Source organism: Oryza glaberrima, chromosome 8, assembly GCF_000147395.1.
Source record: "Oryza glaberrima chromosome 8, OglaRS2, whole genome shotgun sequence".
In the NCBI taxonomy this organism is placed as follows: domain Eukaryota; kingdom Viridiplantae; phylum Streptophyta; class Magnoliopsida; order Poales; family Poaceae; genus Oryza; species Oryza glaberrima.
Genome location: NC_068333.1, coordinates 7,610,624 through 7,635,763, shown reverse-complemented (window position 1 = coordinate 7,635,763; position 25,140 = coordinate 7,610,624). Strand labels below are relative to the sequence as shown.

The following is a 25,140-nucleotide window of genomic DNA, read 5'->3' as shown; positions in this document are numbered from 1 at the left end:
TATTGGACGAGGAGGCAACATCTAAGATTTTTTGAATATATGTTTTTTACCCTTTCTCAGCCAGAAATATTTATTAGTGTTTAGCATTTATGTTGTTTTGGATGTATGCTCTCTTCCATTCACATCCTACAGAAAAGGTGGTGTTGCTCTATTCGATTTGTGGGCAGTGCTAACAAAGGTCATAGTTTGATAACACCATGTAGTTGATCGTTGGTTTGTACTTTGTATCACCAGACTGTTTGTAGGCTGCTTATTTTATTTTAGTTATTTGTCCAGATGAGGCTGAAAAACATGATCGAGGGATTAATTGAGTATAAAAAAATATAATAATGTGTTGAGATGATGAATTGGATTAATTGGATTGTTCAATATTCAAGTCATGGGATTTATTGTGTAAATTGGTATGCAAGAGAAACCGGTGTCCTTATTACAATCGCATATCTATTGCTTTAACTAGCAACATGTGCACAGGTTTGGTTTGTGGCATTTGCCATCTTTCCATATGTTTCTTGGTCATTGATCAAAGATATGCATCTTGCCCTTATGTTATTTTAATTTTTACGTTTGGAAATAAAATTAGTTGGTTGGGTTAATGATTGTGTGCAAAGTATTGGAAAAATTCTACAGATCGTTCTTATCTTTTCATTTTCTAAAGCTATGTTATGTGTAAACGTAATAGCCTTTAAACATTTTAGTACATATCTATAAAAAATCTTTGGGTGCAATATGTCAGGTTTATTCAAATATTGATCAAAACGTGCATTGCACGTGCACGATTACTAGTGTTATAAATGTCACGCTTGATCAAATCGAGAGATATCCCATACCAAAAGATCCTCACCCTGCTAGTGCTAACGACTCTTCGCTTCCCATGGTCTCGATTTTGATCTGCGTGGTTCTAGGGAATTTCAGCCCATTCGTCTCACCAAATTTAGTCCATAAGTGCGCGTGATTCTAGCCCGTCATTCTGCTAAATTTCAGCCCATCTAAAAGTCAGCAGCAAGTCCCCTGCAATGTCCCCGAAGCTCTTCAGGTCTAGGGTGTTTGACGAGGCCTCACTTCCTTGGCTTCGTTCCTTACTACAGCGGGTGTTTATCACTCTTATCTGGTTACTGTGGGGTAGAGTCGGAGCTGCTTTGCTGGGGACGAAGCTTGGCAATGATAACACACTGCAATCTCTTTATATGATTGTTGATGCTAGCTGTGTGTAGGAGTGGTTCCTTGGTAGCTTGGACTGATGTCCTTCGTGGGTGTCGTTCTTGTTTGTTCATTTTGGCGTTGGGATAGCATCGCATTGAAGTCGAAGCTGTTGTGTCACTTGGGTGGCAAGCTTGGTAACGATAATATGTGTAGGCTGCCGTGTCGTCTCAATTGGCAAGCTTGGCCGATGCCTTGTGTCGGGCTCCGTCGTGGTAGCTTAGGATAGGTTAGCTGTTTGTGTGGTGTTGTAGTTGTGGTTTTCGCTCAGTTTTCCCTAATTAACTGAGCATTGTAAGGTTTGATCCCGTTTTCTCCTCAAAATGGGATATCTTCTTCTTAATATAAAACGTCGACAACGGTCTGACCGTTCGAAAAAAAAAGTCCAATTTTGATGAATATCAATCAAATTTGAAAATAAATTACAATATGACCACACGCTGAGCAGCTAAGGTCCTAAATTCGATTTGCACTAATAGGACGTACTCCCTACGTCCCTAAATATTTAACGTCATTAACTTTTTTAAACATATTTAACCGTTCGTCTTATTAAAAAAATTAAGTAATTATTAATTATTTTCCTATCATTGTTAAATATACCACTACTCAAGTTTTTTTAATAATATTCACAAAAGTTTTTAAATAAGACGAACGGTCAAACATGTTTAAAAAAGTCAACGGCGTAAAATATTTAGGGACGGAGGGAGTACTTGATATAGGAGTATGATTTTCCCTACTGAATTTTTGTTCTTATTTAACACTAATTTTCCATGCCTTTTTTTTTAACTTGCTGGTGAAGCTGGTAGCATGATGGCCCGCTTTCGGTCAAAAAGAAATAAAAAGGTAAAAAGAACATGTCATTTGGAGAATTGCATATTTGCCACTCCTTTCCCCCTCTAACTCGAAACAACCATTATAAAATCATAAATTACAAATTTGCCACTGAAAATAGTGTATGCAGATTCTATATGCCATCGCCGTTCCAATTCATTCAAGTAAAAGCCAAAAATAATTCATGAAACTAAATTAAGAAAACAAGGCAATGCGATAAGACCATGTTGCCCTTGCCAGATTCGACCCTATCCGCTTCCTCCCCAACATCTACCGCATCAGAAAGAATCCGCTCGAACTCCTCTCCTCTCCCATGACGAACCCTAGAACCCCAAATCCTCTCATCCCTTCTTTCAAATTAGGAGCAAATTAACCAAAAATCGATCGCTTTGGAGTAGTAGATGGCAATGGAAGAGGTGTAGATGGATTTCAGCGAGTAGGGCAGCAAGCCAAGCGGATTGGGGCGACGGCTGTGGAGGATGTGTCACGCCCAGAAATTTAGCACCAAATTTCCAGACTATTTTGTGTATTAAATCCCTGTCCAGGACCAGCCAGAGTACACAAAACGATAAGTAATATATAGTTCTAAACGTAAATAAAGCGTAAATACTTACAGCAAAGGCACTTAGTCCTCACACCGAAACGAAAGCAGCAACAGTGGAAAAAGGCAATCCTAGCGGGGCTTCAGCTCCACTCCACAGGCAAAACTCAACTGGGTCTGAGCCTTGGTCTTCTAACTTTGTCTTCAGCTCAGAAGCACTACACTTCTGAAAAGGGGGAATAATAACAAGGCTGAGTACAACCACCGTACTCAGCAAGCCACACCAATGATGCAGACGTGCAAGGGGATACAAGGATGGCTTGTGGCTATTTGCATAAAGGCGGTTGTTAAACATTTTATTGAGCAAAACAGTAAAACTGTTGAGTGATTAAAGCAACATTAACTCTCCACTGATCAACGCTACACCACGTTGAACAGACCCAACCAACCCACCTGAACTACAGTGCATTGGGTCGATTTATTAGGGGTGAGACTAATCACGGTGAATCTAGTCGATCGCCCATAACCGCGGGCACGGCTATTCGAATAGTTATACTCTGGCCAGAGGTGCACACCTGTACCCACAAGACACAATCCACCGGCATGTCACCGTGTCATCATTTGCCCATGATGAACACGTCACCACGTCGAGTGATTGTGACAAGACCCTTCATATAACTCTCCCCTAACCATCCACACCACGCTAAGGTTTCACCCCCACTCCTCGCAAGGCAGCGGGCAGTCCCCTCGTGCGCCGCGGTGAATCCGGCAGCTGGACAACCGGACACCCCGGCTGACCCAACTCCATCACGCCCACCCTCGCCACCGGTGCCTAGGAAAGGGTCGAGCTATACTTCAGATCAAGCAGTTACCCACTCCCGCTTGTGGTAAGTACTGTAAGTCTTCCAGGGTTTCCCGTGAACCGGTCCTTAATTGCCATGGGTGCGACTAGCAAAACCATGCACCCACAACCCACCATTCAGTCGTATTTTAGTTGGATAATTACGACCAATGCAACATGGTCGGGTGTCTCGAGCACACAGCTCATTGAGATACTAAAATGGTCTAATACTGCAATTATCCCATCAACTAAGCTAGTGGCAATTAAGTATGGCTAAGCAAATAGTTCTAGCTAGGTCACATAAGTAACATGAGCTAGTCGATTTATTACCCAATGTTGACAAAGGACAGATATCAAGTAAACATGGCACAAGCGAGCAGATAGGTAAACCCTGATCCCATATAATTAGCAAAACATGCATATTTATTTGCAAACGGTAAAACATTTATAAATTGGGATCAACATGCTCAAGGGAGAAAGTGTGACTTGCCTTGCTTCTTCACAAGAATCTTCTGAACTCTTTTTCTTGAGACCGTGAACTTCCGAAACAGCGGAATCTACACGCTGACACGCAAAACAAGGAAAAACTCTAATAAACACCAAGCAAATATTACATAAAAAGTAAACAAACAGGTAGAGCTCAATTTTAGATGAATTTTGCAAGTTGAATGGCTCAATTAGAAGTTCGAATGAATTAGATATTAATTTTAGAAGTTTTGAGCCATTTTAATGGATTTCTAGAATTAATATCGATTTATTGCGCAATTATTAAATAATTTCTCAAGGAAATAGGAAAGCGCTGACATCAGCAACAAGGGGGCCGGCGCCGACAGGCGGGCCCCGTACGTCAGCGGCACAAGGGGAGGACGCATGGTGGAGTCGGTCCACCGCAGCCAGGACGGCACCGTGGACCCGAACCACGGCAGTCCACGGGCGGCCACAGGGCAGGGCGCCTAGAGCACAGGCACGGCTCAGAGCCGGCCCAGCCGAGACACGGCGCGAGGCGGCGCACGGCCACCAGCGGCGAGCGGCGGCGTGAGAGGGCGCGCGAAGGGCGGCAGAAAGGAGAGGAGGAAGGGGGATGCTCACCATGTGGCACGGCACCGGACGGAGGCGAGATAGCGGCGGCGCTCCCTGAGGTGAGGACGATGGCGGCGCTCCAACGGCGGCCGACGGTCGACGAGTGACGGCCGGGGACCTCCGGGACCTGGGGAAGGGGATAGAGAGTTTAGGTGGCACGGGGAAGGCGCGGTGCCGAGGAAAACAGCGGCCGGAGGCGGCGAGGAACGGTGAAGCTCACCTTGAACGGGGAAAAACGGGCTCCCGTGGGATTCTGGCGGCGAGGGGTAGCGGCCGAGGTGCGGTGGACCGCGGCGAACGTGGTAGAGGCAGTGACGCACCTTGCGATGGACGGGGATGGCGGCAGTAGGCGGCCGGAGGCGGCAAAACGACGGTGGCCTCGGGTTGACAGTGGGGGTGGTTTTTCGGTGGTGGTTGAAGGAAGAGGAGCGGTGGATGGCGTGCGGAGAAACGCGGCGGAGCCGAAGGGGACCTCGGCGCTGCCGGGCGAGGTTTAGCTCGCCGGCGAGGAATGGCAGGAAGTGGCTAAGGCGAAGATGGCTCGGGGTGGCTGTCGAATGGGAGTTTCGGTGAGGAATTGGGGAAACGAGGTGGAGGCCGGTGTGCGGCTGGGAGCGGCGGAGCTGATGGTGGTGGCGGCTCGGTGCAGCGACGGGTAGGGCAGCGTTGGTGGCCGGCTGGAGAGCGCCGGCGAACGGTGGAGCTCGGACGCGCGTGGGGAGGGCGAGCGAAGGCGCGGCGAGCTCGGGCGAAAGGGGAAAATGGGAGAGGAGAGCACGGGGTGCCTTTTTATGGGCGCGGGGGAGGGGGATCACGGCCGAGAGGGGCGGATTTTCCGGCCGGAGTGAGGGCGGCGACGTGGGGGAGGTGGCGGCGGTTCGGCTCCGATTCCCGCGGAGGGAGTGGGGGAGGAGAGAGGAGGAGGAGAGCGATGCGGCCCCACGATGGGTGCGGGAACGCGGGGTGGAGATGGTGGGCGGGGTGGCGCGGAATCGGTGGAGGAGTGGTGGCCATGGCAGTTGGAGGCGCCGGCTCGAGGTAGGGGATGGCCCTGACAGGCGGGGCCGCGGGTCCCACCTGTCGGCCAAAGGAGAGAGGGGAGGCCGGTGGAGGGAGGCAGAATAGACTTCCCGAGCGAGCCGAGGGAGAGAGAAGGGAGGCCGGCCCGAGAGAGGAAAGAGGCGCGCGGGCCGCCGGAGGGGAAGGAGAAGGGGAAAGCTTGGGCCGGAAATGGCCCAAGGAAGGAAGGGGATTTTATTTGTTTTCTTTTTATTCTAATTGATGAAATGAACTCTGTATTGTTATAATTACTTCTTGAGCTCTAAAAATTCGCGGGAAATTTCAGAGAGTATATTAGGGTACAGAGAATATTACAAAATATTTCCGGCCAATGATTTTTAAAGGAAATTTTTAATTCCCTCAATATTTCACTTGATTCAATTGCTTTAATTTTTATTTAATTTCTAGAAAATGGATTATTAAATAATTTTTAATCCCGAACGAAAATCGGGGCGTTACATATGGCTCCGTTGGGCTACGTCAGGCTGCAGCGCGTGGCTGCGGCGGGCGGCTGCGTCAACTGCAGCGGGCTGCGGCGCGGCGGCTACGGCGGGCAGAAGCAGCAGGACCACCATGGAAAGATATTGTTCTATAGTGAAATGCTTGTGACTTGTTAGCTCTGTCTGTCGAGTAGGCGTTTAGACGTAGGTTTTCATCTGCTCCTCATTGAACTGCTAGAACATTTTCTCTATTTTTTTCGTTGTTAGTTGAACTAGTTTGTAGTTGTCTACTTGTCTTTTGCATGTTAGGATGAATCATATGATGTGAACCTCCATCTGTTATGAGTTAGTTTGTATGCTACTGTTTTCATGCCAAAATGATAGTAATTGACTATGTTATTACTTGTTGCCTCAAATATTATTTTATTCATGCCAAAATGAGGTTAGTTTTACAATTTCCTGGGCAGGGGCATACTTGTCCTAATTTTCAGGAAAACCGACCATCTAACAATGTTAGTCTAAGCTGTGAGTTTAGTAACGGTTATATTGGGTTCAAACTATTTTTGATGGCAAATTTGCAATTATAGTTTTTCTTGTGGCGCATTCATAATACATGTTCAATCCAGTGATAAATATGCAATTGACCCTATCAAATTAACCTGAACTACACCAATAAGGAGTGTCATGTCTAAAGTACAGCTACAGAACCATATATATATATACCTCATGCACGATCGAGCATCCGTGTACTCACTTCCTCAATATTTACATTTGTAATCGGGAGATTGAGATAATAAATTAAATTTCATCAACGATATAGCTGTGAATGTGCGAAGAGTGTGATCGATCGAGTGGAAATCACAGGATCCAACCACGCTTGTCACAGCAACAAAACAGGCAATTAACAAGTAGACAATTTAAAAGCTACGGTACGTATGCCAAACCGTGTCCAGCAAACTCATCTGACGTACGCACGTACGCATTGTGATTATGTAACTCCGTCTTTAATAGATTATACCGTTAATTTTTTTGTCATACGATTATTTGTCTTGTTAAAAAATTTTATGTAATTATAATTTATTTTGTTATAAGTTGTTTTATCACTTAAAATATTTTAAATATGATTTATATCTTATATATTTGTATAAATTTTTTAAATAAGACAAATGATCAAATATATGTTTAAAAATCAACTGTGTCATCTAGTGGTACTTAAAAAGAGACATGGATGAAAACTGTGGCTAGCTCTCCACATAACAGCACCCACTACCTTCACGCCCTTTAAACATTTTTTTACTTAGTTTTTTTTTCTGGTTTTTCGAGGATATATATCGGTGTGTATATGATGCAGTTTTGGACGGACAACTCCCTTTCGGTGTAGTATAAGATAGACTCACTTTCAAGTCATATCTCACCAAAGTCATTTGGTTTAAAGGACTCACCCAAAACAAATAAATATGACATGCAATGTAATATGTATTCACCCTAAACAAATAAATTGTCCGGGCTGGGAAAGCATCAGTTTTATGCGCTGGTGGATCAATGGTTCAAATATGGTGTCCACATATATTTTCACACGCGTGAATTCGTTTTCAATATGATTTTAGTGAGGTAAAAAATAATACCGTTAACCGATATTCCTTAGAACCCCTAGTACACTCATATATGTGCACCGCGTAGTGATACGCGTGTTTCATGAAAGTAAAAATGTTCAAGCTGTGTTATGTATTAGCTCATGTTGGAGTAGTTCCGTAGTTCACCTTTTTATCCGTAACCAACTAACTCTTATCTTAATTTGCTCTTGGGATCGAAAACAATTGTTACAATGCTGAGAGCTTAGCTAGACAAACTACTGAAGCTAGTGAGCTAAGCATGCCTAGTTATCTATAGGATAATTTAAGGTAGTGCAAGTTGCGATAGTGCATTGTGATGTGTTGTCGGGGCAAGGATTTTCTTTTTCTATTCTGCGTTGTTAGAAGTATTACAAGTATATAATTATATGGAAGCAATTTTGTTGACAACTCTACTAGTTATAATTCCGTTCTAATAATAAGACAAACTCAAACACTTTTGTGTATAGTAAGGCCGAAATTTAAAAAGTGACTTTCTCTCCATCTCCCTAATATAGGAATTTAGTATTGGATGAGGCAATATCTTAGAACAATAAATCTGAACACATATATAGTGTTAGGAATATGTCTCACTTGGTACTAGGTTACTGTTAGGATAGATGTATAGCATGTGTTGCAACTAGGACAAGTAAAAGGTATGTTAGCCACATTTGCTTATGTGAGCTTAACATCTTGGTGGCTTTAAAAATTAACATGAAGCTGAAGCTCTTCAAACAGTACTAGTAGAAAACTAGTCCAAAAGGAGTCTTTGCTTCAATGCAAACGCCCTCCCTCTCTTGAGATCTACCCGGCAAAAGCTTTACATTATATTCTTCAAGAAACAAAATCAGTGGGTGCCATCTTATCAAGACACTCTGACTCACCCATTTTCTAATCTCTAAAAACAAACAAAAAAAATACTTTTATATGCTTACCTTCTTCCAAGTCTTTCTTCTATCAAGAAATCACTATCCCATTCCTCTGATCTGATCTTAGATTAATAATACTAATATAAATTTTAGAAGTATGGACTTCACATTTTCTTTTATGCAATGGTGAATAGTGTGCACCTGTCCCATACTCCCAGAATATTTATAAACAGTCACCTGAGGAAGTCCTAGCTCTCTCTCTCTCTCTTCTCCAGTGTTCCTAGCTACGAGTGGTTTACTTTCTCATCCTAGGTAGTTTGTCTCCATTGTTTTCCCATGACGATGAGAGGAGAGGTTCTAGAAGCTTCTAGATAATGGCAGTCGATCCCGTGTCTCTTTTTTGTGTGCGTGCTAGAGAGTGAGTGATGATATGTGGGATGCTAAGGTTATGTTGAATTTTTCTTGAGTGTGTTCTCTAGGAAATTCGGTTTTATGTGCAAGATAAAAGGCACAGAGACGAGATTGGTGGCTGTGGATGAGGAGGGCTTAGCTCTTGAGAAAGGATTGACAAGAACATGAGGTGAGTTCAACATATTGTTTTGATGATGTGTCAAATGATGTCGAGTTATTTCGCTGAAATTTGATCTAGTATTGAATCAGGAGTTCTATGAGACGTTTTGGGGGATAAATTCAGTTTGCTCTTGAGTTTGAATCTTTCAACAACAGAGTGCAATTTTTATTTTCAAAAGAATTCCTCAAGTACATCCTGAAGTCTAGTTACTAGTTGGTTTCATCTTTTCTCCTTTTTTTTTTTGTCTTACTTGTCTTTTACTTCCTCTGTCCGTAAAAAACAACTTTTGGGATTCAAACCTAACTTAGAGGTTGGTCTTCTATGGGATGGATGGTGTGTGTTCTATATAAACCGAATAATTGAGCCTTGACGCAAATGAGTGTAAAGTTTTTGAAGTGTTAAATCATGCACCAGCTGCTCGCTTAGCGACTTATTTTCAAATTGATATTTTTGCTAGAATGAGAACTTGCTCGTTATTTACAAGCATTAATTAAGTGGTTATTTTCCTACCGATAATTCTGTTTTCTTCACCTTGAACATTAATTTTAATGAGGTTTTGTTGGCTTTTTAAATCATTAATTTTATCACTGTCTGATACTTCAGTTAGGTGTAAATAGGGATCTCATATATTTAACACAGTTCACCTTCATTTGCTGCATCATACTCTCGCTTTTAAAGAATGTTTGAGGTGGTACTACACTTCTTAGTGTTGGATATGTAATATTTTTTACACAGATTAACGTATTCAGCACCTCGTGGTGCCTCTAAGGAATATAGGAATCTCTGTGTTATTATCGAACAGATCATATACATACAAGGTCTCATGTATAATCATTTAAAGAATTTCCAAGAGCAAAGAGACTAGGATGAAATTGTCATTTGTACAAGTGTAAGATTAGGAAAAGTACTGTCAAGAGTTAAGAGGGGACTCAGTTGGATATTAGCGTAAGAAAAAAGAGCCTAAAAGAGACAGATCGACCTATGAGGAATCGTTTTTGCATTGAATTATATGGAAACAGCATTGGGCTAGTAAATTAGGACGGTATAATCACAGCTAATGTTTCACAGTGGGGAAAATAAACAGTAACCCCACACACCTTCGACAATATACTGATACAAGTTTGGAACGAAAGCATTTCACGAGACCGTTTAATTATAAAAAAAACTGCATTAATCAGGGATCACTAGAAAATGTTGATACTCACCTTTTAGTACTGACAAGATTGATTATAAACAATTAGGTCATTACAAATGTAGCAGCACATGAGTTACTCAATGACCATTATTAATTTACTGTTACTCAAGTGAATGGCAACTACCTCCAGTCTTTAAGTGCAATGATTGCAGAATCATATGTTGACCAACATTGCTGTAACTATAACCATCTCCAGGAAACAAAAAAAGTAAAGTTCTTTGTACTTAGATCGTATAAGTTTTGATTGATTTTTTACTCTGCAGGCTTAATCTTATTGAGAACGAAGCAAGAGACAGACAGAATAACTTGGCCACAGGTTCAGTTAAAACAATGAGCAGCAAGATAGTGCTCAAGTTAAAAGATTTTTCCAGAATCTGGATAAGCCGAGAAGAGAGTATGCTAGACCCTGGAGGCAATGCTGTGCTGATATGGAAGCGTGTCTTCCTCGTCTCATGTGTGGCTTCTCATTTCATTGATCCTCTTTTCTTCTTCCTGCCAACTGTTGAGGGCAGAGACCGCCAGTTGTGTATGACAATGGACCATCATCTCGCCATTATACTCACTTGTCTACGGTCTTTTCTTGACATATTCTTCATAGCTCATATTGCTATAAGTTTCTCCACTGCATATGTTGATCCAAGTTCCAAAGTGCTTGGCAAGGGTGAGCTTGTCACAGATCCTAAAAAGATTGCAAATAGATACATCAGAAGAAACTTCTTCATTGACCTAGTAGCTGCATTACCAGTTCCACAAGTATGTCTCTTTCATTTGAAAGTTGGAAATAGCAAGCAGTAATCAGAAAAATGTGTGATATTTTTTATGCTGGTAAATTCTTTCTTTCTATGTGCAGGTTCTTGTTTGGATAGTCATGCCATCTATCAGCTTCAAGCATATCAATGCCCCTTTCTTTCTTATAATATTGGTCCAATCTGCCATCAGATTATACATCGTAATTCTTCTCAGCCTTAGTATCATGGAAATGGTGGGTTTCATCGCGAAAAATGGGTGGGAAGGAGCTATCTATAGTCTCGTTCTTTATTTGGTGGCAAGCCACGTAAGTGTTGGTTATTTCACCTGGATTACAAAAACAACCGTCATATCATGATTTTATAAGTACATAAATAACGTTGAGTATATTTGCAGCAGATATTGCTACAAACAGATAAAATGACAATTTGGTTGGGATCATGGCCCATTTCAAAACATAAACTTTAACCCCATACATCCTGGCTAGAATTAATGTTGTCAATATTTCACTAGGCATTTTTAAGTCAAGACACTTCATGGAATAAACGATCGGAAAAATATGCGAAACATAAATCATCCTATAGGAAAAAAGTTGCAACTTATCTAATCTATACTTTCTATAAAGTTATAACCCATTAACTCTAAGGCTTAGCATGCAATCATGCCACATCATCATCCACTAGCAATAATTACATATTTAACCTCATGCAAGCATGGAACATCATCTACAATATATTTAATTCTACAAATAAACATGCAAGCATATCCAATCATCACCTCTCACATAATTTCCACAATAGTTTTACAAGTCCCTCTATCTTTTTATAATATTTTATATATACTTATCAATATGTTCTACATTAATGTGCGAATTTCATTTGTTCGTTTCACGATAAATACTGATAAGCCCTGAGATTTGATTTTTTTTATTCATTTTATTCCTAGCTCAATTGTAACGAAAAATAATATTGAAAATTACTTAGTAATTCCCACAGCAAAGCGCGGGGAATCACCTAGTTAAACCAATACTTATGCCATGTTTCCACCAGGTGGTTGGAGCAATATTCTATCTTACTGCAGTGGATCGGCAAAAGACATGCTGGGAAACACAGTGCTCTATTGAAGACAGAATGGCACACAAAGGACTGTGTGATTTACACTTCCTTGACTGTAAATATGCCACATCAAGTAACAGTCAAAGTTGGGCAAATAGCACAAATGTGTTCACAGATTGTACCGCCAACAGCAACAGTGTCAGTATCAACTATGGCATATTCATTCAAGCAATACAAAATGGAGTAACCAAAACTTCATTCTCTGAGAAATATTTCTACTCCCTGTGGTGGGGACTTCAACAGTTGACGTTCGTATCTCGATACTTACTGAATGCATTTTCAATTTTCAAGCTCCAAAAAGGCATTACACTCAGAAAGCAATTATTATCTAGCATTAACCTCATAATGACTTGTTCTTACAAATTCTTTCATGCTGCTTGCAATATTTGTAGCAGACTTATCATGGTTCAGATTACTGAAATGTTATTTTGTATATATTTTTGGTGTCAGCACGTATGGCAATCCTTTGGTGACTAGTTCCTTCATTGGTGAAAACCTATTTGCAATAGGGTTAACCCTTCTCAGCATTGGTTTGTTTGCACAACTAATAGGCAACATGCAGGTAATTTGTCTTGTAAAACACTTTCAGTAACGGTTTATACTTATGTAGTACACCAAATAAGAAAAGAAATGCTTCACAGATACACATGAGATCTCTTTCTAAAAATACTGAAGATTGGAGAATGTGGCAAACAGAAATGGAGGATTGGATGAAAGATCATCAAATACCTGATGAGTTGCGATACCGCATCAGTCAATTCTTCAAATACAAGTGGATTGCTACGCAGGGAGTTGAAGAGGATTCAATCTTGAGACAACTACCAGCAGATCTTCATCGAGATATAAAACGGTACCTGTGCCTTGATCTTGTCGAACGTGTACGTGAGTCCTGTTCCTTCAAATATCTTCTGCAATCACAAGCATCACATGTACTCATCCTTACTATTCATGTTTAAGGAGAAAAAGGAACAAAAACTAATGATAGACAGTCTAAAATAATGACGAGCTAAAGTATGCTCCCTTCAATTGAAATTTCAGGTGCCATTTTTTTCTGCAATGGATCATCAACTACTCGATGCCATCTGTGAACGCATGACCTACTTCCTTCGCACTGAAGGCACCTACATAACCCGTGAGGGAGACCCTGTCAAGGTGATGCTCTTCATTATTCGTGGCAAGCTAGAGAGCTCCACAACAGATGGTGGCAGAACTGGCTTCTTCAACTCCATCATCCTAAAACCAGGCGATTTTTGTGGTGAGGAGTTGCTTACATGGGCATTGCTTCCTAGCTCTAGAGACAGCTATCCATCATCAACAAGAACTGTTGAAACAATTACCGAATTGGAAGCATTCTCCCTCCAAGCCGATGACATTAAGTGCGTAGCCAGCACATTCAGGATGATGCATTCCAAGCACCTGCAGCACACATTCAGGTTACACTCATACCAGTGGAGAACATGGGCCGCTCACTTTATCCAATCAGCATGGCGAAGGCGCCGGAATCGACAAAAAATGGCAGAAGTAGGTCTAAGCAACAGGTGGAAGTCATTCTTCTCGTTGGTCAATGACTTCAATGAGATGAGAAGTGAGGATGTTAATGGTTCTTCCAGCACTGTATCACACAGAGAAACAGTTACTGTCTCAAAAATAGCATCAATATTCAAAAAAGCACAGAAGGAGCGACCTGAAGAACCTGATTTCTCTGCAGATCATCATCCGGAGTAACACAAACTGCATCCAATATAATCAAATTATGTAAATAGTAACCTACTAATTAGACAAGTGGTGATCGTTTCTGTGTGATAATTATAGCTCCTGGATGTTTACTCTCATTCACCAATAATTGTTCACTTAGTTATCTCAATGCTCACTTAAATTATTAAATACTGTATCGCAGAAAAGGACACCAAATGCGAGGAGGGTCACGTCCACAAGTAAGATGATGAATAGGATTAGTTTGACTAAACAAGCATGGGGAGTCACACGATCAGCAGTACACTAAATAAAATTCCAAGATAAAGAATAAAAATTTGAAAAGATGTGTCCACATAAACATGGGAAGTTACAAACTATCATTATGTGAAAAGCAAGCATATGCAAGGTATAATAGAGTTTGCAATAGCCTCATATGTAAAACAAAAATATTAAATAACTATAAATCCCTGTCTCTGCTTCTCATCCTCTCAACATGTATTAAGTACTCGGCCAATTCTACTATAGCTGATGAGGTCTGAACAATATGGTAGAAAGTTCATATTCTGAGGTAAATAATTCTAATATATTTATGTACACAAGGATGTATGATTCTGCTCCTCAAGTAAACATACAAGTGATATGCACGATAGAAGGAAAACGGGCATAAAATTGAACAGTCTTAAATGCTACCACATGACCCAATTATAATACAACAGAACATTTGGTACAAGTTCAAAAGAATGATCAGTGTCATTAATCATTGGTCGAAACGGTTGACATCATAGAACTCAATGTTCTTATATTTCTGTGAAATTATTTCTGCCTGAACTTTCCGAGCTGTGTCAGTTGCACATCCAACAAGGATAAGCACTGATGTACCAGCAAATCCCCTGAATGCCGTTAAGTGAGTGATTTGTTCAACCACAGATGGTCCAGCAGCTAAAACAGCAAGGAAGGCAGATCCTAGGACAGATATATTACTAAGAACCTGCAATGAGATAATTTAATTTCAGTGCACAATATAGAAGCATTTTAATAGTTTGCAGTACTTGATATACTTTAGTTGTGATTGGATTTCTTATTGAATTTGAGACTTTTATGTTCAATTTCTCCAAAATGATGCACAGCAAGAAAGTAAAAGGTGCCCCTCACATGCATAACATATGAAATGTAACTGTATGTCCCACTGAAATGTAACTGTGTGTCCCACTGTCTTGCGCAGTAATCAGTTCTGGCAAAAAAGTTACTGGCTGTGATCTTCAAAAAGATAGAAGTAGTAAGGATGCCCACTAACAGCGGGAAATGTTGTCCAATTGTCCAAGGGTGGCATATTTACATCATACAGTTTATTAATCACATAACCAACATAGGAATATATATGAGTTATATAAATCCAGAAGGATGAAAGTCTTGACTACAAATTGCATCCTAAATTCTCTTGTATGTGGTTCTGAAGCAGCTGAATGTAGCAAATGACCTTGCCACCACCAAAGACTAGCATTTGGCCAGACCACAACATACTTATAAATAGGATCTAGGATATTTTTTGATGATATGAGCCGTGAATGAGTTTAACCAGTCTGGTTGGCATAAGTTGTGCAATTACCACAACTCCAAATTTCCTATGATAAAGAAAAAAGAATATCTTCATGAACAGGTGTGCCTCACATGAATCTAACACTGCAGAGAAGACAACAGACTGTTTATTGGTTACTGACTTCTTTAGATGATTGTGACCTGAGTTTTGGAGTTCTTTAATACATCACGTCACTACGAAAGCAGTTTCCACTGATAACTACACAATGATAAGGACCATTGCTAATTTCTGTAACAGACAACCATTGCACAGAATTAACCAAGCAGATGGACAAGAATGAGCTGATGAGCTGGAACATATACATTATGCACATATACTAAAAATTCGGATGCAACGAAAGAACAATAATTATTCTAATGGAAGAACAATAACTCACTGTTTTTATGAAGGCAGCTGTACTTTTTCCTGGCCGTACAAGCGGTATTGAAGCACCTTGCCGCTTCAATTGCTCACTAAGATCATCAGGATCCAATTGAAGGAAGGTGTAATAGTAATTGAAAAAGGCTATAAGCAGTACATTAGTTGGAATATACAAAGCACCTGCAGCATGAAGTTAACAGAATGTGATTTACATGCAAACAAAATGTCTATTGCATTGCCATCTCCCATATAAAGACACTAAATTTCAAAAGAACTATTGAAACTCCTGGTTTACCTCCTGGATTTAGGGATATGGCAGCCTTTTTAAGAAAGTCTAAGCCAGTAAATCGTGCCAAAGTACCAGGCAAAGCCAAAGAAGATGTAGAAAATATTATAGGCATGACACCAGAACTATTGACCTGCTCATAATGGTAGCATAGTAAGTTATAAGTAATATTTCCTTTGGTAATTTGTAAGGTAGGACAGAAAAATCAAATAAAATGGAAATTAGAACAATTATGACTCCCAATGATGGAGAGAGGTTAAGAAAAAAATTATTAGAAGCTTGATATTATTTCATTTGCTAAAAAATAACAGAATAATTGTGTGCTCGGTCCTACAGGCTCCAACTCTTGTTAGATCAAAGTTATTTAGATTGTTAAGTCAGAACATATGGGTGATATCCTCTGGCCTTTTTTCGTCCATACACCCTCTACAAAGTTATTTAGATTGTTAAGTCAGACATCCAAAACTGCCAATGGAATGGTTTAAAGTCATAAAATTAAAGAAAAATAGAAAATGAACCAAAAAGGTGAATTGAGTGTCATTCAAATGAACAGTTAGAAGAGTACAGACAACATATAATCAAGAATAACAACTAGGAGTCTGCATACCAACTTTCAGAATTATCCCTTATTTTGCACGAAACCACAACTATCAAGTGAAGATAGGTCATTCTTGCAACATGTGGTAAGTCACAATGCAAATGTAATACTCCCTCCATCCACGAGAGTTGTACGTATAACTTTTTTCACTGTGACCAAAGAGAACACTACTCCGATCCATTTATTCATCTGTATGGATTTATACGCAGTATCGTTTCGTTTTTCCCACATATCGCGCATGCGCAACCAACAGCTTCGCCCTTATGCACCGGCGCCGCATGCATGCAGCGGCCTCGCCAATTGCATGTGCATGCTCGGTTGGTTGCCTGCTTGGGCCGCATGATTTGGAGTTAATCCAGCCACAAAACACGAGATCAAATTAATCCATCCGCAGCCATGCGACTACTGCTTCGAGGCACAAACAAAATACGTTCAACTCTTGTGGAAAAACTGAGAAACGTTATACGTACAACTCTTGTGGATGGAGGGAGTACTATCAATAAATTTGGAGAAAGTTCTGAATTGTAAGTATTCAAATGAGAAGCATCCAGAGTATCAACTAAAAGCTGAAGCTCAAACTCAGCCCTTGCACAAAATATATGGAAATATAGACATTAAATAGAATTAAATGGAAGCACAGCAAACCTTAAATGGTAGATATGCAGATCGTTGGAGCCCTCCACTCCGACTACTGTATCGAGAAGCATAATTTAGCGGAATTTTCCTCTCGGCTTCCTGAAACCACCCAAGTGATCTCAAATAAGCAATTAGCAATTTGAGAGGAATTCCATATGTATCTTGACAAATTAAAACCTGCTTACTTGGACATAAACAATCCCAAGAACTAAGAAAAGGAATGATAATATGATTGTCAGAAGCCCAACATAATTCCCATCTTGAAATGCCTGTGCAACTGTCCTTCCAAACGATGCAGGTAAATACGATATTATACTTGTAAATATAAGAAGAGATGTTCCATTTCCGAGTTTTAAATCAGATATTCTTTCGCCAATGAAAGTTGTAAACACTGATCCAAGCGTCAGTAGTGTCACGGATGTGAGGACCCATTCTGTGCTGAAGTCATTAACATAAGGACGAAGAAAAAGAACTTGTCCAATAGCCTAGCAAGAAGTAAACAAATTAAAGAAACCAGAAAGGAAGATAGTAGAACATTCTGAATTTTCAATCAAACTAAGGAATATTTTGTAACTGATAACCAAAAAATACTATGAAGTACTAGGAGTACAATACAACCAGGCAAAGCATAACAGAGTTTTTCCATAGTTAACAGCACAAACTTAATTGGGTAAATACAAAAGGTTAATTTCTATGTTATTTGCTTCAACAGCATATTTAATTTGGCAATTACATGTGGAAATAAGTTCCAGAGTATGTTAAGTATTTGTCCTCTACGCCAGAGCTAGGTCATTGCTGTACAAAAAATATAGTTTCTCAAAAAACTTTAACTTCTCCAAGCACCCGGCATTCCTAATATCTGGAAGATTCGCAATCAAATTTTGTGACATGTTCAATACAAGTCAAAAAGGTCAAACAAAGTTATGCTATCAAGTAAAGATCAGTTGATATATAATATAACGACTAACGACATGATATTCTAGAGGTTCATATGGGTATGTTTGCTCAAGTACTCCGAAATCTAGACTAGACTAACTTGTAGTACCCCCTTGGCACCCTGGAAACCGGCATCCCACATCTTCAAATTTTCAATTAATCATGTTGACAAATAAATATGATAAGTGCTCCAAGAATCTAACCTGGACAATTGCAAAACCAACAGATGCGTATCTTGTATATTGAAGAACCTTCTTTCTTCCTGCCTCCCCTTCTTTTTTCTGAAGATCTTGCAATTTCGGATAAAGTTGTGCAAGAAGCTGAAACACAATCTGTGCATTGATAAACGGAACAATGCCAAGGGAGCATATTCCAAGCCGGCCAATACCTCCACCAGAAAAAGAATCCAAAGTGCCTAGTAGACTGTTCTGGTCAAGATTACCAGCGAAAGCATCCCGGTTCACTCCACCCAGAGGTATATAAATACCAAGTCGAGACAAGGCCAAATAACCAAGGAGCTTCAAGAACTTCCCAGGTAGAGGTCCCTTGAAGAAGTCACCAATGTCAATGGAACTATCTTCAATTGCAGCTGCTCAAAAGGGAGCTACTTGGGTTAAGACACATTTTAAATAGGAATTCTAGTTGGTTAAACTTATTAAAGTGGATTCAAGCTGCAGATACATGAACAACATAGGTCAATGCTTGTAAGTAATTGAACAGTAACAGCCAGCCTATGAGGCATGCATGGGTAAAATAAGTTTTTGCACTGATAGAAAAATATGAACATGACTTGAGTTAATTTAACAAACAAAAACAACACGAAAAGTTGGAGTAGTAGTTCCACATATTTATAACAAGAAAGATCATGCTGATAACATTATGTCAAAACCATGTGTAATCAAGAGGTTTCCTTTCACGCATACTGAAGTCTCTAGGATTTACCATTACCAGATTACATCTGTGTTAAAAAAAATTTACATGGTAGATCTCTCAGAACTTCATGATATTATTTAGATGGAAAATTTTCAATAATTTCTTCACTAACAATTTACTGACATAACATCGTCTTCAACTCAAACTACGCATTTATCCTAATAAGTAATAACACGCTCCTACAACGATGTAGAATGGTACTACATAGGTAAATTAGTACTGCATAGGCGAAAGCATTTAACAACAAATTCTCGAAGTTACATGCACAACAAAAATGAAGGGTTTAACTTGGCAACCTGCTGCTCCTCGTCCATAGGACGACTTCTCCTTCCTGCCGCCGCTCGAGCTCCCGAACACCGGCGACAGTATGCCGAAGAAGCTCGACAGCGGGGACTGCGTGTCATTCCTCGAAGGCCCATCGTTGTACAGCCCTAGGGGGTCAAAGCCAGGGCCAGCCGTCTCCAACGCGCACCTGCGAAGCGGATAATAAGCAAAAAAATCGAAATGAAGCGGAGTTCCCCGCCAATGCGGGGTGAAGCGCGTACGGGCACGGCGCAATTTTACTTTCGAGAAGTGATTCCGGTACGCTACCTGGGGGAGCAGGGCAGGGAGGCTCCTTTCCTCCTCGCCGCCGACGCCGACGCTGACGCCGACGCGGAGCGGCGCCCACGGAAGCGGAGGGAGGCGGGAGCGCCGGAGACGAGGGCCGCGGAGGGGGGTGCGCGTGGAGGAGGAGGAGGGGGAGCGCGCGCGCGGGTGGGGAGCCAGCATTGCTGCGGGGTGGCCATGGCCGCCATGGGTGGAAGGAGACGGACGAGTGGATTTGGGAGGCGATAAGCGAGGTGAAATGGGGAGGTGGCAGCGGCGCGGAGGATGGGCCCTGGGCCTCAGCCGGGCTCGTCGTCGTGGGCCGTTATTAGCTCAGGCTTAGCCGGTAAAGCACGTCTCTGTTAACGCAGATCGGCCTGTGATTGATTAAGGCTTTGTTTTGTCGAGCTAGGTTTGTGGTTTGGGCTGGGCCAAAGTTCACTTCAGTTTTCGTTTTCCCCAAGAACAATTGCCATAGTTTCTCAAAAAAAGAAAAAAAACAGAGAGAGAGAGAGAACACTTGCCATGTCGATCTATGCTGACTAGAGATCGATCTCAACTACGATCTTTCGTGTTGTCAGAAAACATTTAGCCATCTCCAGATAGAAATTGAGATATCGTAATTTAAGACGAAGAAATCTAACATGGGACAAAAACAACATTTACAAAAATTAAATTGATCAATGGGTATGTGAATATGAGATGTATTTTTTTTTCCAATTTGTAGCTCCTTTATAAAACATACGGTCTGCATCATCCAAATTATTTGGCATGAATTTCCAAATAAATGTCATTTTCATAAGAAAAGAACAACACAAACAAACAAATTTCATGAAAATTTCTGGTACGCCACAAAGTTGGGGAGCATACTCACATCTATCACAAAGTTAAGTAGCATTATAGATTTGCTACAAAGTTCAGCAGAATACCCCTCCTTTGTCCCCACCTTCTTTTTCTTCCCCAATCTTCTTTCATTTCCCATCTCTTCTTGGCTTCTTGACGAAACGATGACATGCATCCGTGAGTAGAGCATTGGCGAAAGATGGTGGCTAAGTACCGATAAGTTGCTGAGGTAGAGCAGTAGCAAGCACCTGCCGCAAGGACGAGTGGCAACGGACTGAACATTGGCAAGCACACGTGAGCAGTCGGTGCAGCGAACAAGTGACGGCAAAGCCATCGGCCGAGCACACACGCAAAGTAGCTTCACCAATAGGCAAGCAAGCAAGAGAGCGAGGTTGCATCTATAGATAGCAGAGAGCAAGCGAGCTCTAGTAGCAGCTGAGTAGAGCTCGGAGAGGGTCATTGAGGCAGGTTGGCAAGCATCAAAAGCTCGGTATGGAAGCAGTGGCGGTGATGTGACCATCAAGTATATGCATACAACCAAGCATGAGAAATGTAAATTACTGCCAAAGAATACATCGGATGAATGGAGGATCTACAAGATATTAAAGTCCAATGATTTTTGAAATCCAGTTCGGCCTCCGGAGACAGTACTGACTTCAAATGGACCTAGCGCCTTTACGCCAACTCCGATTTAGGTGATCTTGGACTTGATGGAAAGCTTATACTGTCACCTTTCAAACGCATCCAGTCTCATATCTGAATTCATTCCGAGTCAACGGGAATCGTCAAAACAAGACAGTAATATTGTTGAAATCGAACTTAGGCCTTGGGCCTTGTAATAGAGTAGGCCCATCTCGGAAGTGTCTCTCTCCACCTTCACGAATTAGAGCTTAACCCCTATATCTATTTTCCTCTATAAATGTTTATGTACACCTTCTAGAACAATTGGGTTTTGTTTAGTTGAATTTTGCCAAGTGCTATTCACCTTGTCTCTAGTCGTCGCTCAATTAGTCGGCGACTATAGATTCAGAGCCCCCAATAGGTATGTTGATTTGCCGAGTCGATTAGATCTACCACTTCAATCGCAACTATTTCTTTGTGCTTAATCACCTATTCGCAATATTTAGTTTGCATGTTATCTTGTTCTTCAGTATTCTCTCGTTTGCATTGGAGGGATCATCAACCGCGCGTCACGGTTGGTATGATATCGTTTGTGGTGTAGCGATTGCACGGCGTCGTGGACTTGTTTCTGGTTGGTAGCCACGTCGCAAATGTCGCACTCGATCAAAGCGAGAGTTATCCCCTCACCAGAAGATCGGGCCATGAGAGATAGCATCATCAGGCGGTGGCAATGCCATAGGAGTTGAGGATGATATGGAAGTAGTGGCGGTGGCAATGCCGCAAGAGTTGAGAACGAGAGGGGATAGATAGAAAGAAGATGGAGAAGAAGACAAGGGTAATTCTAGTACTTTAAGGGCGATATGGCATTCCCACTTAACTTTGTGATAAATCTGCAATGGCCGTCAATTTTGTGGCAAAAATGAGTACGCCACCAAACTTTGTGACATACTAGCGAATTTCGTAATTTGATATAGAATACTCTTCTTATTATCAATAAGATGATAAAATATTATGTAGTACCAACTTAAAATTTCACAAGCATAAAAAAGATCCCAAAAACCAAACTAGTAAATCCCTTGTTCACATATCATAAACCATTTTGAATAACATGCATGTCATCAATATTCACAAACCAAGCTAACAATCCAATTATCCAAATTTTTTGTAACGCGTGACATGCAACAACAACTCAATTCCAAGAAATGCAAAGCTCAATGCTGCTGTGACGCATTAGGCAACCTAAACGACCCGCCAGAGTAGAGAGCCCTATAAACCGGTCGTATCCTCGCCGCCAACACCAAGCTCACCGCCGTCCCCACTGAGCAGGCACCAGCGAGCACCACGAACGCGGCCCTGAAGCATCCCGGGCCAAGGCACGCACCACCAGAATGTTGTTGCCTCGTGGCCTCCTCGTCGTATAGCCGACCGGCGAGCTCACCGGAGAAGAGCGCCGCGCCGAGCGGGTTCGCTAGGGACATGAGGTTGTAGAAGAGACCGAAATTCTTGAGCCCGAACAGCTCTGAGGTCGTTGGAATCATCACTGAGAATTGCACGCCGTAGCAGAGGCCAACAGCGGCCGTGCAAGCGTAGGCGATGGCTGGGCCGAGAGTATAGGCCAGACAGAGGTAAGCGACGACGAGGACGGTTTGCGTCAACGCCATCCATATTGGCCTAGGAACCAACAATGTCGACCTAACCACAAAACAAAATAACACTTTTTCAAAAAAGAATTGGTAATAAATATTTGGGCTGTTTTGATTTCCTCAACTACTTATAAAATAATAGACCTTCCATTCCTCTCCTGCACTTCATCCTTTAAAAATACTTCCATCTTATAAAACCGATTTCTAAAAAACCCAACCATAGTATAGTATAGAAGACCAATCAACCCACTCTGTCCAAATCCTTTTTACTAAACCGAATAAAAAAACCGTTACAATGCACGGGCCAATAACTCTATAAAAATTTCGGTCTCTTTTCAACAAAATTTTCTAAAAATTAGCTTTTTTTTTCCATATAATACACATACCTGACAAATTTCTCTGAAATTGCACCTCCACCAAGGCGGCCAAAGAAGTTACCAAGCGCAAACAGGGACAACAAAACCGTAGTGTCACCAATACTAGCAGCAACACTAATCTGTGCCAGATTGTTCAGCACGGTGACACCCGTTCCAACTCCAATGAAGTATCCAACGAACAGCAGCCAGAAATCAGCCTTGACAAGCGCCTCACTCAACTCGAAGTCCTCCCCTCTCCTCGGCCGCCGCCTCTTCATCGTCCTCACCACCGCCCCCTTCCCTTCCGCTAGCAGCAAATCCACCTTGTCAGATTCCTCCTCGTCGCCATCGCCGCCGCCGTCGACGACCACATGTGGTGGGATCAGCAATGGCTCCTCCGTTGTTTCTGTACTCCGCCGCCGCGGCGAACTCCTGAACAATGTCATCTTCACCGGGATCGCGAGCGGCGCAAGAAGCAGAAGCACGGTGACGATGAAAAGCGTGTAGCTGGTTGCATCGGAGAGTTTGATGGCGTTGCCGAGGACGGTGGTTGTCACGAGGTAGACGGCGAGGACGACGCTCACGGCTTGGGTGAAGGCGAAATGGCCGTCTTCCTCGGTGTCGGCGTCGGTTGTGGCGGCGTCGAGCGTCGCCGGCGTGCAGGGCCTGACGAAGTACATGGTGGCGAGGCATATGGTGGGGAGGCCGGTGGCGAGGAGGAGGAGGAGGCTCGTCGGCGAGCGGTGGAGCACGCCGGAGAAGACCTGGGTGAAGAGGGCGGCGCTGACGCCGATGTAGCCCTTGAGGAGGCCGGCGACGACGCCGCGGCGGAGCGGGAAGTTGCGCATGTTGGTCACCAGCACGGCTGTCAGGAACCACGCGTTGCTGTTTGTTGCCATTGCTAGCACAATCCATAGCTGTTATGTGATGTCATCGATAGCATCGGAATTAATACAACCTTTGTTGCACTTAATTGAGATTTTGTTAAGGTAAAAGATTTGATCATAGAAAAATTGATGATTTACTCTTTATATCATTAAATTAAATTAGTTTCATTAAATCTAATATATTGACTATAGTTTGATAGTATATTTGTTTCCTACATTTCTTTATAAATTTAATCATACTCAAATAATTTTTTTTTAAAAAAATAAAACATCTTATAATATAAAACGGAGAATTAGTTTTAATAGTTAAAAATGGTATGGCTAGATTTGCTAAAATAGTTTCGTTTGTACTTATATAGTCTTATTTTTATAAACTTGCTATAGAAAATAAGAGTGAAATTAATATTTCTCGAAAAATCATTTAAAGAAACTATTTCATTTAGTTTAACCTGATGGAGTTGGAATCAGGGTCTGAAATTTCGGTCATATCACCATCCTCGATATGATATTATTTCGGCCAAAATTTTTAATTTTTCATGAATTTTGGTAATATTTGTTACTAAATTTTGTTTAAAATTTTGGACCAAAGTTTTGAAAATATCGCCATATCAGCATCCCAATACAAGTTTTGAAAATACCAAAGATTGAATTCTGGTTTGAATCAGATGAGTGCTTACCAACCAGTACGGCATGGCGACGACGGCGCCACTGACGGCGAGCCAGAGCGCGCCGTAGCCGACGAAGCAGAAGGCCGCGCCGACGAGCAGCACCACCCAGGGCGGGAAGCTGTTGCAGAGCACGCCGGCGACGATGCCGAAGTTCTCGCCGACGTCCTTGGCGACGCCCAGCACGGCGAGCTGCTGCTGCGTGTAACCCAGCGCCGCCTTGATCGCCGGCGAGTAGAGCGGGAACGTGTACGCGTTCCCCGCCGCCATCTGCACCCACACCGCCGCCGCTAGCCCCACCCACGGCGGCCGCGTCCCGGCCTTCAGCCTCACGCCGCCGCCGCCGCTCGCCATGGGTCACGGTCTTTCTCTGTTTCGATCTCTAGCTGATCATGCGATT

At 41.9% G+C, this 25,140-nt stretch overlaps 4 protein-coding genes across 4 annotated transcripts; 1 reads left to right on the top strand and 3 right to left on the bottom strand.

The window, feature by feature from the left end:
- Positions 1-3,891: 3,891 nt before the first annotated feature.
- Positions 3,892-6,124, bottom strand: LOC127782114 (uncharacterized). Its single transcript, XM_052309189.1, has 4 exons — positions 6,029-6,124; positions 4,711-5,764; positions 4,500-4,617; positions 3,892-3,974 (listed from the first exon to the last, which is right to left on the bottom strand). Exons 1-4 carry the CDS (start codon positions 6,122-6,124, stop codon positions 3,968-3,970), a joined length of 1,275 nt encoding a protein of 424 aa, XP_052165149.1. The 3' UTR covers positions 3,892-3,967.
- A 2,624-nt stretch (positions 6,125-8,748) lies between these two features.
- Positions 8,749-13,821, top strand: LOC127782143 (protein CNGC15b-like). Its single transcript, XM_052309216.1, has 7 exons — positions 8,749-9,048; positions 10,498-10,987; positions 11,085-11,288; positions 12,031-12,344; positions 12,547-12,658; positions 12,738-12,974; positions 13,135-13,821. The coding sequence occupies exons 1-7, from the start codon at positions 9,044-9,046 to the stop codon at positions 13,819-13,821; spliced, it is 2,049 nt and encodes a 682-aa protein (XP_052165176.1). The 5' UTR covers positions 8,749-9,043.
- A 619-nt stretch (positions 13,822-14,440) lies between these two features.
- Positions 14,441-19,949, bottom strand: LOC127782144 (preprotein translocase subunit SECY, chloroplastic). The gene is made up of 8 exons (XM_052309217.1): positions 19,729-19,949; positions 19,434-19,609; positions 18,408-18,793; positions 17,454-17,753; positions 17,278-17,367; positions 16,044-16,167; positions 15,765-15,928; positions 14,441-14,779 (listed from the first exon to the last, which is right to left on the bottom strand). The coding sequence occupies exons 1-8, from the start codon at positions 19,932-19,934 to the stop codon at positions 14,549-14,551; spliced, it is 1,677 nt and encodes a 558-aa protein (XP_052165177.1). The 5' UTR covers positions 19,935-19,949; the 3' UTR covers positions 14,441-14,548.
- Positions 19,950-22,400: 2,451 nt separating this feature from the next.
- Positions 22,401-25,140, bottom strand: LOC127783206 (protein NUCLEAR FUSION DEFECTIVE 4-like). Its single transcript, XM_052310441.1, has 3 exons — positions 24,753-25,140; positions 23,219-24,105; positions 22,401-22,881 (listed from the first exon to the last, which is right to left on the bottom strand). The coding sequence occupies exons 1-3, from the start codon at positions 25,092-25,094 to the stop codon at positions 22,401-22,403; spliced, it is 1,710 nt and encodes a 569-aa protein (XP_052166401.1). The 5' UTR covers positions 25,095-25,140.